Source organism: Cryptomeria japonica, chromosome 2 (assembly GCF_030272615.1).
Source record: "Cryptomeria japonica chromosome 2, Sugi_1.0, whole genome shotgun sequence".
In the NCBI taxonomy this organism is placed as follows: domain Eukaryota; kingdom Viridiplantae; phylum Streptophyta; class Pinopsida; order Cupressales; family Cupressaceae; genus Cryptomeria; species Cryptomeria japonica.
Genome location: NC_081406.1, coordinates 636,029,777 through 636,044,492, shown reverse-complemented (window position 1 = coordinate 636,044,492; position 14,716 = coordinate 636,029,777). Strand labels below are relative to the sequence as shown.

At 35.9% G+C, this 14,716-nt stretch overlaps 1 protein-coding gene across 3 annotated transcripts in view; it reads right to left on the bottom strand.

The window, feature by feature from the left end:
* LOC131055568 (fatty-acid-binding protein 2) overlaps window positions 1-14,716 on the bottom strand; it is a 60,848-nt gene that overhangs the window by 13,531 nt on the left and 32,601 nt on the right. For all 3 annotated transcript variants that reach the window (XR_009108397.2, XM_057990044.2, XM_057990037.2), the window contains exon 6: window positions 13,535-13,603. Coding sequence is in view for 2 of the 3 variants with exons in the window: in XM_057990044.2 (XP_057846027.1) it covers window positions 13,535-13,603 (69 nt within the window). In the remaining variant the exon portion in view is untranslated. The remainder of the gene's footprint in view (window positions 1-13,534; window positions 13,604-14,716) is intronic.

Here is a 14,716-nt window from a genome sequence, read left to right as displayed (position 1 = left end):
TCTGATATAACTGTCAACCTAGGGCAGAATTAGAGTTACAGTTGTAACCCAGCTAGGGCACAATGTAACAGCAGAAGATAGCAGACTTATCAGCATACAACTTCCAGCTCTTCGTAGTTCTTCACTGAAGATTGCAGACCTAATGATGTTTGTGGACCTTAAGAGGAACTCGCTATCCTCTTCAATGTATTCACTGTCCAAGATCGCATGTATGGCAAATGTTGATGGCAGAAGTAATTCGTTGATCTTCAGAGGTGGTTCACTTGCCTTCAATGAATATTCGCTAACCTCCAGATCTTGCAGAGCTAACTTCACTTTGATGATGATAAAACTGAATGATGAATACATACAAATGAATCTCTATTTGTATGTGGCGTGGAGACCAATTCAAGTCGGCTTTACCTTAAGTTTTGTGCCAAGATTTAATTGCAATTATAAGGCTTACACGTTGCCTTAAGTCTTGCCCTATTTTGGCATCTTAATAATGATTAAGTTATATTGCAAGGGGAGCGCACCTATTTAGGACCACACGTTACATGAAGTGATATAGGGTTGGCCCTATAATATGATGAACATGTTTCATGCTGCTTGGCGTGTAGGAGATAAAGGGCCCAGCCCTATTCAAGTTTGTGCACATAAAGATAGGGCCCAGCCCTAGTTACACGTTTCCTTAATGAAGCAGGGCCCAGCCCATATAAGGATTCAGATGATGCCTTAAGGCAATCCGAATCCTATTTATTTTCCTAACCTAGTTACAAAATCAACAGGAAGCTGACATAAGTCCTTAATTGTGAGGAAGCAACAAGGGATTTATTCTGGCTTGTAGGTTAGTAACAGAAGCAAGCTAACAAGTCAAGTCCTCCTGTATGGTAGTTCAAGTACGTGAGGATATTAAGGCATAGCCAAGTTCAAATCCTTGTGATGAACAAGTGCTGAAAATTCTCATGGGAAGGGTGTTTTGCTAATGTGATTTTGCATATCTAGATTTGTTAGTTGCTATCTCAAATGCCGAGTATGATTATATGGAGAAGAGTTTGACATGGGAAAAGTCAAGTGCAGGTGTGGGATTCTAAGTGTTCCTATACATAACCATGTGTAGAACTAGTAATAATATGGAGTTTTTCCATTCACAAATTTGAACATCCAAGTGCTCTGTATTACATGCAATTGAATATTTTCCTCGCAAGGCATTATTTGCACATATGTGTTGACCCTTTTTTCTATATATTCCTTTGTTTTCAAACTCATTCCCTTCATTTGTTTACACATATTTTTGAACCACACCAATTTTATTTTATAACCAGCAAAGAGAGCTCTTTGACACCAACAGCGCTTAGTTTAGTTATCTGTTACAAGGGAGCTTTCCCTTCCAATTGAAGAAATATTTTTACCTTACACGTTGTGTAATGTCCCTACCAAAATATTTCACCCAACTTGCAATCTTACTGATTTCCCATTTATAGACGAGTCATTAAATAGTTGGCAGACATTAAACCATTCAATTTCTTGAGTTTTGTGCTTAGAAACAACTGCATATATCTTTCATAATCATAGAAAAATTTACAAACAATTGGTGTGCAGCACACCAATTGTTTGTAAATTCACCGTTTATATATATATGAATTCCATGACTGATTTACAAGCCAAAATACAACAATTATCAATATTTTTAATCTCTGGCCAACAATTGATAAAGAAACATTCTGTCGATCAATTGTCATGTAAATTGAATACTAGGTGAAATGATACCCGGAATGTTTTATGGCAAAAGCATGATGTCAACGTTGCCCTATGTTGTAGAATGGCTGAAGCATTTACCTGAAATCAATGTGCTACTACTACAGATGAAATTTGAGGCTATTTCCACTTTGCTGCAGCAAAATTCAGACTGGTACAATCCTGTTAATGGCTGGCATTCTCACTAGAAGTCTGCTGGAACATGGTGGCCTACTGTAGGGGTGATGTGGTCAGCAATAGCAATGAACCGAGTCCAAAAATCAGATTCCTAAGTGCTGTGCCTCCCTTCACAAAACTCACACACCCTCTCTTTGATGTACGTACCTCTTATGAACAATAATAAGTATGATCAGATTTGATTTCAAACCATGAAATACTATGGCCTACAAAAATAAATAAATTAAATTGTATACCAACGCTGCCAGTACTCAATCTTCTCTTGTTATCCCAATATGATTTGCATGAAAATCATCTTTTCAATCCCTCTAAACCGAATTATTCCAACACAATAAGTCTTGTCCCTAGCGTTCAGATAAATCTTACGATTGAGATGGCTAAAGTGGCATGAAGTCCATCTTCAAGGGTTTACCCACTCTTTGCCATGTTCTGCAATGTCCCCACTTTCTAGGATGTCATCCAGATGCACAGTTTCACCTGTTAACCCACCTCCGCACGTGAATCCAGTGGTTAAAAGGTGATGGAGTGTGCAAGGAGGCCCCATACTTAGTCATTTATTTGGCCTTGGCAAGTTTATAAGGTGTAAACTTTATAATACTTAGTCATTTATTTGGCCTTGGCAAGTTTATAAGGTGTAAACTTTATAATATTACATTATAAGTCACTTTTTCTAAAATTGGAAATATTTTATAAAGTGACTTTATGAGGAGGGTGAACTAATGCTAATATTATATTATAAAGTTACTTTTACCTTAAGTGGTAATAATACATTAAAGTGACTTTGTAAAAGATGTTTATAAAGTAACTTTATAAGAAAGGGGATTAATCAAGTTAATGATGAATTATAACATCACCCCTTGGGCTCCACTTTCTAGACAAAATTAAGGAATAAACTTTAATTTAATAATGGCCCCAACTCATGATAATGGAACCCTCAAGCTGAGCACCCAACAGGAATTGGAGGAAGATTTTTTGGCATTATTGTTATTCATTTTTTTGGAGAATACTTTTCATCAGCAGGTCTACAACGTGGTTGACAGAGATCTGAGAGCAGATTGGAGACGAAAACCTCCATCTTTTGTGACAGGACGTGTAGCCCCTTTCACTAATTCAGCATTTGGACACACAAAGAACTTCATTTCAGGCCATTGGGGGCCAAAAAATCAGAAGTTTGCAGGGTTAGACAGCAATTACAGGGCTTTTACATCAGGTCTGAGCATAATTGGATGATCTCACCAGCAATTCAGACTTTATTCCAGCAAATCATACAATTCCCAGCTGAGCCATACATCAAATTCTTGCCTGGAGTTTGTAGAAAATAAGTACAAGGGTTTTAAGTCTGCAATTTGCATTGTTTTTCATTGTTGGCAATAAGAAATAATATATTAGTGGTTATTTTGGAGAAATAAGGTCTTCTGTGATCAGCATATTCAATAATTCAGGGAAATTCTTCATTCCTGGAGGGCCACGCCTGGCAAGGAGTCAAAATTCCACCTGGATCTGCATAATTCTTCATCAATTGTTTTTAGTAATTCATTCTAAGGTCAATAAAGTCAATTGGAGTTGTCAGTACATTTAGGAAGCTCCTATTTCATCATATATTGAATTCCAGTCAAATAAGGAGGCTCAACTAGGCAGGCTCAAGACACCTGGTATGCAAATTTGCTCATTAAGTGGAAATGAAAAGTTATTCTTGATTTATTACATTGCTGTTGTAAAAATCAGAAGTCTGATTTTAATTCTCAGTATTAGTTTAATTTCATTTTTTGCATTTAATTCCATTAGGCATCATTCAAAAACCCTCAAAAACGCATAAAAACCAAGAAACCTCATCAAAACCAAAAAAATTATACCGCTGGTCAAAGATTCAGTTGAGACAAAACAATCAGTTTTGTGCCAACCCCTAGTTGACATCTTTCATGTTCACATTCGAAAGCTCATTCCTTCGAGTCGCAATAAAGTTTTGGCAACAGTAGGCCTAACAGAAATACCTTCTATGTTGTGACATTAGGCCCCATGTGGTCTTGATCTCAACCTTTGTGCTTTTCAAATATGCTTCTTTATTCTTCACACAACACCTCTTCTTAAGAATTGGTCACATCCCATCTTATACAACCCACTGACTAATTGGAATGTTTCAACCTTTGATGTCAACTGCTTCACTTGATCAATTACATAAGCCTCAATAAGGAAGATGTGGACAAGAACTCTGTAAGGTTCTCATACCACATGTAAACTATAGCAATCTTGAATAGGTGCACATTTAAGATGCCCTCGTTTATCCCTTTAGGTGATTCTTTGGGCTTTATAATAAAGAGCTAGTTTGTACTTTGCAATGACATGACTCTTCAAGTCATACAATGATTTTAAATGTGAACTTTTGAAGCAGCATTAACCATCTACTCACCTAACCCTAAATGATGGGCTTGTTCATTAGATACGACAATGCTTGATGTTTAAAGTAGAATGTAAAAGTGTTGCCCATAAGTAATGCTAGAACTTTTACACCAAAAACAACATGCTAAGAACTTTTCTTAATGTTGTGGTATAATTTCTCTATTTTCCCAACAATAGTTTGCTAGCAAAGAACACCAATGATCCAACCCTTGGGTTCCTACCTATGCCAAGGTAGTAACAATACATAAATTGGAAGCATTTACATGCACGTGGAATTTGTTGTCCCAATTTAGCCACACAAGAATAGATCAACTTACAAGGAGTACCTTTAGTTCCTTTAAGACTTGTTCCTATCATTAGACTATATGAATTGAACTCCCTTGTTAGCACATCCAAGGGGTGCAAACTTGGGCAAATTTTTAATGAACCATCTAGGATTCTATAGTACCTAGAATTGCTCAAGAATGATCTTATCCTCATGATGTCCTTTGGTGCTTTCATCTTCACAACCACCCATATCTTATCGAGGCTTGTTTTTAGTCCAATATTGCAGACACTATTTTCGAGAAGCATTCCTTGTGGCATCATGAATTTACCCTTCTTTGAATTAGCACCAATTGTTGGCTCTCTACATTCCTGCATACACTTCATCAAGGATTTTAGGTGTGTTTCCTAGTCATTGTAAGTTGTTCAATAATCCAAGAAAGCTTTGAAATTGCTTGAAGACATCTTATCCTAAGTTGCAAGGTTCGTTGAGTTCTTTGCTTGGTACTGGTCTAGGTCGTTTTGGGTTCAGGTCATAGTTCGGTTTGCCTTTGGGTCTGGCCAAGGTTCATACCCAGGCAAGCTGGTTCGTCCAGGGTGAACTTGGACACCTAGGTGCCCAAATTTACATTTGTTTTTGTAATTTATAGCAATGAGTTCAGACTTGCAGATTTGTGTGATTGTTTTGCAAGTTATCATGCAGGTTTAAGAATTAAAATTATTAAGAACAACAATAGACAATTGATAGATTTATTCAATTTTTTTATGTCTGAAGCAAGATAAAACAGAGCAGCAAACTATTGAGTTCTGACCTCTTATTTGTTAACCTTATACAATGTACTAGAGCAATACTCAATCACAACAGCAAAATACCTATGCATTAGCTCATTCTGATTTACAATCCTTGGCTTATGAAAAGCAACAAAAATATTCAGTTTCCTGAGCTCACTTTCTTGACTGCTCGTTCTTCTTCTTCATCATCATCTTCAACGGCATCAGTCGTTTTCGAGAAAGACTTTTGCTGTTATTCTTGACTTGCAATTAGTCTTTCATCTTCTTAGAAGAAGAATCCATTAGATGATTTAAACTTAGTATAAAGTTCCAATTGTTGCAAGTTGAATTTTGAAACAATGACACGTGAACTTGAAAATGAACTATGATCATGATGTTATGATTAAAAGTTTATGCTGGTTTTGTTGTTTATATGATATTATGTTGCATTCTAATCTTAATCCATGCTTATATATATGTGTGTGTTTTTTTACTAACAAACCCAAACGAACTCAAATCCCATTTCAAAATTTTGCCCTACCAGTGAACAGTTCTTCAAACCCAAACTTGAACCCGAACCTGAACCGGCAACTTAGATCTTATCAAATACATGTAAGATGATCCTCTGAAATGTAATCAAAGCATTTAAATATAGGTCTTTAGCTTGTCTTCCTTAGCTATATTTATCTAGTTGTATCCGAGGAAGCCATCCATAAAGGACTAAATTTCATGTCTAGTCACTTATTAGAATATGGAGCCTATGAATGAAATAGGAAACGAGTCTTTCATTGTGACTGCATTCAGAGTTCTAAAATCTACATGAATCCAGACTCAAACTTGGTGAAAATTCACCAAACTGTTTTTTAATTCAGACACTTGGGCTCGCGAAAATCTTAGCCAAAACTCAACAATACATGTAATTAAAAAAACATATAATATATTAATGAATGTTTAAATTGTATTTTTTGAAATTTCGAGTTCATTATCTCAAATTTTCACTGACTTGGTCAGTTTCAACACTCAAAACTTTGCAAGTAGAAAAAGAAGACTCATTGATCTTGATTAACACTCGGATCTGCAAGTTCTCACCAAGACTAATCAAGCCTCAACAAACTAGATCTTCCATTACTATTAGAAGAATAAAAAAGAAATTAGCATAAGAGCTAGCATATCTAAGAAATAATACCCAAAAACTATTTTGGAGGGAACTTCAATCAAGGAAAAAGCAAATAGAGAATAACATAATAGCCACTCAATGGTTTGAATATGCAAAACAATTGTATGAGAATGAGTCAAGGTGAGATCCCCCCACAGGTCAACTTAATAATGAAATTAATCACTTTACAAGAGGTTTGGTATTAATAAATTGGGTGCAGGGAAGGCTAATGACATGGTTGTGCTCCAGGCTAACTATCTAAATTGTGTGATGAAAATCCTCACCCCTCAAATTATGAAAATATTCAACACTATCATTCTTCATGAGTTTCCAAAAGATTGGATTACCAACTTAGCAATGCCTCTCTTTAAGAGTGGAGATGTTAACAATCCTTCCAATTACAAATCACCATGATCAATCATTTGTTTGCAAAGTTGTTTGGAAGCTGTAATGTCCCCATTTGGGATTTACCATCATTTATCTTGAAACGACATTTTTTACTTAAAGTGGGAGTTGTAATATATTAATAAATATACTTTATCAAATTAAATATACTTTCTTATAATTTTTAGCTTAAAATTCTAAGAATAGTTCAGGGGATAGACTTATCTTGATAGCTTCTTGTGAGTCAATAAAATGAAGTCTTCTATACAATTTTCTTCATACTAATCTGCTAATCTATTTCTCCTTCAATTAATTATGACTTCATAACAAATCACCACCTTAGTAAAAGCATTGTTGCAACCAATGTTAACATCATTCCACGTGGAGTTACTTGTACTATATTCTCTTTTACAATACATGTCTCCAACGAGCTGAGCTTCCCTATTATACATACGAATGTGCCCATATTAGATAGCTTTCTTGTTTAAGATCTTATGCCGATGCACTTAGTTTCTTCATAGCTCTTTTCAGCATACCCAGTTGACAATGATTGGCAGCTACCTTGTCTCCTTCTACAATGGCAGTAATCAAACCTGCGACTTGCTTCTCCTTTACTTCCCACTTGTTTATTGATACTTGGTCAAATGCTCGACTGGAGCAATCCAATCAATATGAGAGATAAGAAAATAAAATTGATTCCCTTAATCACACCTCATGTTATTATGGTAACTTCTTCCTTGATTAAGACCGATGGTCCTTAGTGAACAATTAATTGTTATTTCTTCATGATGATCACTGGATAGAGACTTGTTGGTTAATGATTATTCACAACCAGTCCGTCGGTTTATGCAAGGTATCTTCTTTGTGGCATGGCATCTACTGATCGATGTAATGTCTTTGTGGTATTTAAGACAATCAATGAATGTCGTAATGATACTCTTCCTTTCCTTAACTCCTTCATAATGACACGATTGCCCATATATATGGAGTCAATCGATGGGGGTGTCTATTCGCTGAGAGAGTCACGTCGAGCATTGTCGCATCAGTCCAATAAACTTATCGATTATTATCATTAGTTAATGCAATCAGTGTGGTCAATCCTTAACCATGCTCGATATCATCCTTAGATGGAAATAGATAATCAATACTTATTGTTTCAATGGCAACATATTCTCAGATCCTCCGTAATTGTCTGTCCCAGTCCGATATGAAGACGTTGTCACGTGGTATGATTGTGTATCCGGCTGTCTCTTCTACAACTTCGTCTCTTTCAAAGACTTCACGAAGTTGATCCCTTGTGTCAGGAGTGGGGACATCACAGTTTCCCCCTCTTGATTTTGCTTGTCCTCAAGCAATATATTGTCTTTTGTTTTCCTGCATCAAAATTAGTGACACAATATATATATATATATATATATCAAAGTAATGTTAATTATACCTGACTGAGGGGTTCAATGCCTTGAGCCCTGCCCAATTTGGCTTCCTTGAGCCTTTTTGGAAACAAGCCTTCTCTGGGTCATTTTGTCCTATTGGCTTCCTTGAGCCATCTTATGTGAACTCACTTTCTTTGAGTCATTTGCCCAATAGACTTCCTTGAGTCCTAATACATAGAGAGGATTGACCTTCTTTGTGTCATCCTCCTCACCTAAGGTCCTGGCTTCCTTGAGCCAAGCTGCCCACATTGGCTTCCTTAAGCCCTTACACTTAGAGAGGATTGACCTTCTTTGTGTCATCCTACTCATTTAGGGTGTTGGCTTCCTTGAGCCTAGCTGCCCATATTGACTTCCTTGAGCCTTGCACTTAGAGAGGATTGACCTTCTTTGTGTCATCCTACTCATCTAGGGCATTGGCTTCCTTGAGCCTAGCTGTCCATATTGGCTTCCTTGAGCCTTACACTTAGAGAGGATTGACCTTCTTTGTGTCATCCTACTCATCTAGGCAGGGTGTTGGCTTCCTTGAGCCATGTCGCCCCCCTCATGGGCTTCCTTGAGCCTTTATACTTAGAGAGGATTGACCTTCTTTGTGTCATCCTTCTCATCTAGGCAGGGTGTTGGCTTCCTTGAGCCGTGTCGCCCCCCTCATGGGCTTCCTTGAGCCTTTATACTTAGAGAGGATTGACCTTCTTTGTGCCATCCTACTCATCTAGGCAGGGTGTTGGCTTCCTTGAGCCATGTCGCCCCCCTCATGGGCTTCCTTGAGCCTTTTCTTCCCCAAGTATCTACTTGGCAGCCATTAGCTTGACCACCATTCTCACTTCCCTCTTTCTTGGTTATTGTAACCACAATGCTTACTCCTTAAGGTAATGTCTTTAAGGTTCTAACTGTTCTAGAATGGACCCCATCATGAGTGATTCTTTCATTCCAGTTTTTTACTTTCATTTCATATTAACTCTTTTGGCAATTCAATTCATGATCTATACATTCTTAAATATAGTTGTCTTTGATATGTTGATGATGATCTTCCAATTTGCAACTAGCTCCAATTGCTCTTCCAAGTGTGATGATGACCATGTAATGAACTCGTTGCCATTGTTGCTATGTGATGATGGACCATGTAATGAACTTGTTGCCATTGTTGCTATGTCTAATAGAATCAAAGATGTTTTTAAAGTGTTGCTCTCGATTTGTCTTTTTACCCTGCAGGATGACAGGATCATGCTCTGATACCACTATGATGTCCCCATTTGGGATTTACCATCATTTATCCTGAAACAACATTTTTTACTTAAAGTGAGAGTTGTAATATATTAATAATTATACTTTATCAAAATTAAATATATTTTCTTATAATTTTTAGCTTAAAATTCTAAGAATAGTTCAGGGGATAGACTTATCTTGATAGCTTCTTATGAGTAAATGATACTTAATCACAATCTGGAAAATAGTCAATAAAATGAAGTCTTCTATACAATTTTCTTCATACTAATCTGCTGATCTATTTCTCCTTCAATTAATTATGACTTCATAACAAATCACCACCTTAGTAAAAGCATTGTTGCAACCAATGTTAACATCATTCCACATGGAGTTACTTGTACTATGTTCTCTTTTACAATCCATGTCTCCAACAAGCTGAGCTTCCCTATTATACATACAAATGTGCCCATATTAGATAGCTTTCTTGTTTAAGATCTTATGCCAATGCACTTAGTTTCTTCATAGCTCTTTTTAGCATACCCGGTTGACAATGATTGGTGGCTATCTTGTCTCCTTTACAATGGCGGTAATCAAACCTGCGACTTGTTTCTCCTTTACTTCCCACTTGTTTATTGATACTTGGTCAAATGCCCGACTGGAGCAATCCAATCCATATGAGAGATAAGAAAATAAAACTGATTCCCTTAATCACACCTCCTCATGTTATTATGGTAACTTCTTCCTTGATTAAGACCGATGGTCCTTAGTGAACAATTAATTGTTATTTCTTCATGATGATCACTGGATAGAGACTTGTTGGTTAATGATTATTCACAACCAGTCCGTCGGTTTATAGAAGGTATCTTCTTTGTGGCATGGCATCTACTGATCGCTGTAATGTCTTTGAGTTTGTGGTATTTAAGGCAATCAATGAATGTCGTAATGATACTCCTCCTTTTCTTAACCCCTTCGTAATGACACGATTGCCCATATATATGGAGTCAATCGATGGGGGTGTCTATTTGCTGAGATAGTCACGTTGATCATTGTCGCATCTCTCCAATAAACTTATCAATTATTATCATTAGTTAATGCAATCGGTGTGGTCAATCCTTAACCATGCTCGATATCATCCTTAGATGGAAATCGATAATCAATACTTATTGTTTCAATGGCATCATATTCTCAGGTCCTCCGTAATTGTCTGTCCCAGTCCGATATGAAGACGCTGTCATGTGGTATGACTCTATATCCGGCTGTCTCTTCTACAACTTCGTCTCTTTCAGAGACTTCACGAAGTTGATCCCTTGTATCAGGAGTGGGAACATCACAGAAGCATAGTTGAACAAAAAATCAGCAAATGGGTCCAAGAAAAAGAAAAGAGAGCAAAAGGGCAAGTAAGTTTCAAGCTAAAGCACTCGATTATTGATCATGGAAACACCTTGAGGCATATCATTGAAAAAGTCTGGAACAGAAAGAGGAAGCTTATAGTTGTTTTTTGGACTTAAAGAAGACTTTTGACATGGTTCCCAAGGATATAAGTTAATTGTGTAGAATAAAGGATCTTAGTATCCCAATGTGCAATTTAGTGCAATTGTCCATAGGCTCTATGAAGAGGTTCGAATAAAAATTAAAACTCAAGCAAGCATTTCAAAAAAGTTTTGGGAGCAACATTGGAGTTGAGAAAGCTTGCCGAATTTCTTCTACTCTTTTTGGCTTGTATATCAACAAACTTAAAGAATGGTTCTATTTGCAAGGTGGGGATGGTATTCTTCTAGGAGAATATGTTGTCAAGCTTCTTTTGTACACCAGCAATCTTAATTTGATTGCTAGGTTCACCCAAGGCTTGCAAGAGGACCTATATGCGCTTTGGCACATTTGTAAAGAAATGTGTATGCAAATCAACACTAGGAAGACCAAGATTATGATCTTACCCAATAACAAAGAATATCAAGTTGATTTTTATTTTGAAGGAAAATTTCTATAAGTAACAAAGTACAAATACCTTGGGATTGACTTCAACAGGAATCTTAGTTTGAAAACTTGTAGAAGGAAGAGAACTTTGGGAAGTTGGAAAGTACTTTCTCCCTTTCAAATTAGATGTAGAGAGGAGGAGGAAAACTATTAAAATTTTATTTGGTCTACTAATAATTCCGGTGGTGCTTTATGGGCACGAAATATGGGCTAGCGACACTTCAAACACCAAGAAGCAGTAATAGAAAAAATTCAAAAACACAAGATCAAATATCTTATTGAAACCATTACTATGGTGTCTCTTAAAATATCTGAAAAAAATAGAGCAAATAGATGGCCCAAGGTTGTCTCTAAAGATTTTTTGTGTAAGAGAAATAACTAATAAGTCATTGATGAAGCAAAACATCAAGTGGGTGAGCAAATGGCACATTCACTTGAATGCATGTCCCAAACTTAGGAAAGAAATAATGGAGTTTGGCGTAGATAAGTTTCACAAGTCCATGTGGGAAATGTTAATAGCGAGGAGAAGAATTATTACGTTGAGAAATTTAAACCCATTTCCAAATGTCAACAAAAGGCCTATATAGGGGCCACTATCCCTTTGAAAGTAAACATTCTCATAGTTCAGTTAAGGACTAACTTACATTGTCTGCAGTGTGAAATAGGTTGATGGAAAAAGCCAAAAAAAACATATGAGGAGACACAGTTTATGTTGTTTGCATAGCTGGGGCAATGAAAACAGAAACACTTATTTTGAAATATAAAAAGCTTACAATGATATCTAGGCATATTAAGTAAAGTAATTTAGCAGCAGCTTAATATCTGTTCACAAGGAATTCGCTGAGAAAATGGGGGAGTTCATTATTAAATTTAATAGCAGAAGATCAGCACTTCAGAAAGCATAAATTGCAGGGTCCACTGTCCCATAGGCTTTCTTTGGCCTCGTGGATGCTGAAAATCTTCTATTCTATTAAGTGGAAAAACATAAAAGAAATTACTTATTGTTTTGGTACCATATTAAATCCTTTTTAATCTTCATATTTCTCATCTGAATTCTACACCCCTTTTTAGAGATGTATATCTTATTATAAGTTTGCTGAATTTATTAAGCTCTATTTAAAAACATTAAATAGCATCTTCTTGCAATATGGGATGCTAAATCAGTGATCTATGTAATAATCTTTCCATTAATTACCATGACCTACATTATTAGTAAAATTATGGATATTGGGTCTTCAGGTTTTGCTCAAGATTCGATCTTCATCCCTAATGATATTATTCCCATGTTGTTTGTGCTGATCTACTATAGAGAATTTAACGAGCCACAGTAAAGAGTTTAACAAGCTTGCTAATCTAGTGTAAGCTGGTTATAATAACTCAGCGGCTCTGCAACTATATTGCTAGCATCCCAAGACAATTAAAAAATAAAAAATTTAATTGGAAACAGTGATTGTAAAAAGGAATCTTACTGTTAAGATTTAACATTCTAAAAACTTTAGTTGATACATGTGGATACACATTTAAAATGATGTTTATTGGGGAAAATAATAACACTTTCATTTGTTACTTGGATCAACTATGTATCAGTAAATGTCGTGGCCATACCTTATAGAATAGAATTCTACTTTCAGATTAAGTCTCCAGAAAATATTCATATTTTGCTACCCAGAATCTATTGACATACGTTAATTGCATTATCCATAGTGTCCTCGGTCCACTATAATTTCAAGTATTTTGCCTTGCTTGTTTATTTCTTCTCTGAAGGATCTTTCTAAATAGCTTTTTAATTATTCTCTAATGGATCTCTGTAACCAGAACAACATTTTGTGTTGGAAGGGCAAAACAATATGTATTACATAAACTGATATTTTGTATAAAATAATTTTGATTTCTTTTTTCCTGGATAAAAAGGCAAACATCATAAATGTTTAAACCCCTTACTCTCAACATGAAGAAGTTAAGCAAATTTACTGCATTTCTTTCACACATTTTATAATTAAATGCTGCAAATTGACCAGAAAAGTTGTGGCATACTTACGTCTGCACCATACCAAGTTTTAGTCCTTTTAAATGTACCACAAGTCGGACCGTCATCCACATATCCTGTCTACAATAAATAAAATAATTGACAGAGAGATATAAAAGGATTTACTAAAAAGACCAAGTCCATAACAATTCATTGAGAACAGTATGAAAACTAGTGAAAATTGAAATGGTAAGCAACTTATTCATCATCCTCAATGATAAATTAAGCTGCAAGTTAATTATATTGGTAATTTACTAATTAACATGAATTAAAGTTGACTAAACCAGTGCCCTTGTTCTATGTGTATTTTGAAAACCATTGATCAAGTGGAATATCTAAGGAATCAAGGTCCACTATCAAAAACTGAAAATCCCTAAAGAGGATATGAGACAGCTCGCAGCTTGGGGTAATTGTTCAAATAAATTAAATGGAAAACTGGAGATCAGAAAGATATGAAAAATTGAAAATAGAATAACAGACATTTTGACAGTGCTCCTCAAGGACACGTCCCCTGCCATTTTTGCCCCCATCCCCTATAGGGGAGATTTCAGGTATTCAGGGACATGTAGGAAACAACCCCCCATCATTCAGGACACGTAGGACATGTAGGTTGGATTGTGCATGTGTCTAACTTTTCCCACCTATAGCATAGTGCTTTGTACAACAAATACATTATATATCTATAAAAATGGATATGGTTTGACGATGATTCAATATTCCTAAACTATCTTAAACGTCTAACCTTCATAGAGATACTCATGGGATTACATAGTAAACAAGCAATATCAACTTAAACAACACAGATAACAATGCATACCAGAAATACCTGATGAATTAAATCCCAGAAATAATAATACAGATAACAATACATACCAGATACAACAGTAAAATATATCTTTATTCGCACATAAAATTATTATAGAGAATAAGACCAGAGATGGTCAGCCAAGGATTACAATTGATCCGACTCCCTCCTCCTTCCTTAACATACACAATATATTTAAAGGACCCAACGGTTGCCAAGAGGAACACAACCATCAACCAACCAAAGCTTATAACTACCCGAGAGTGACAACTCACTTAATACAAACACATTGACAAATAACCAATATTATCAAACATAACAATAGGCATTGTACGCAACTACATAGTGCTCTGTACAACGAAAACATTATATATCTACAAAAATGAATA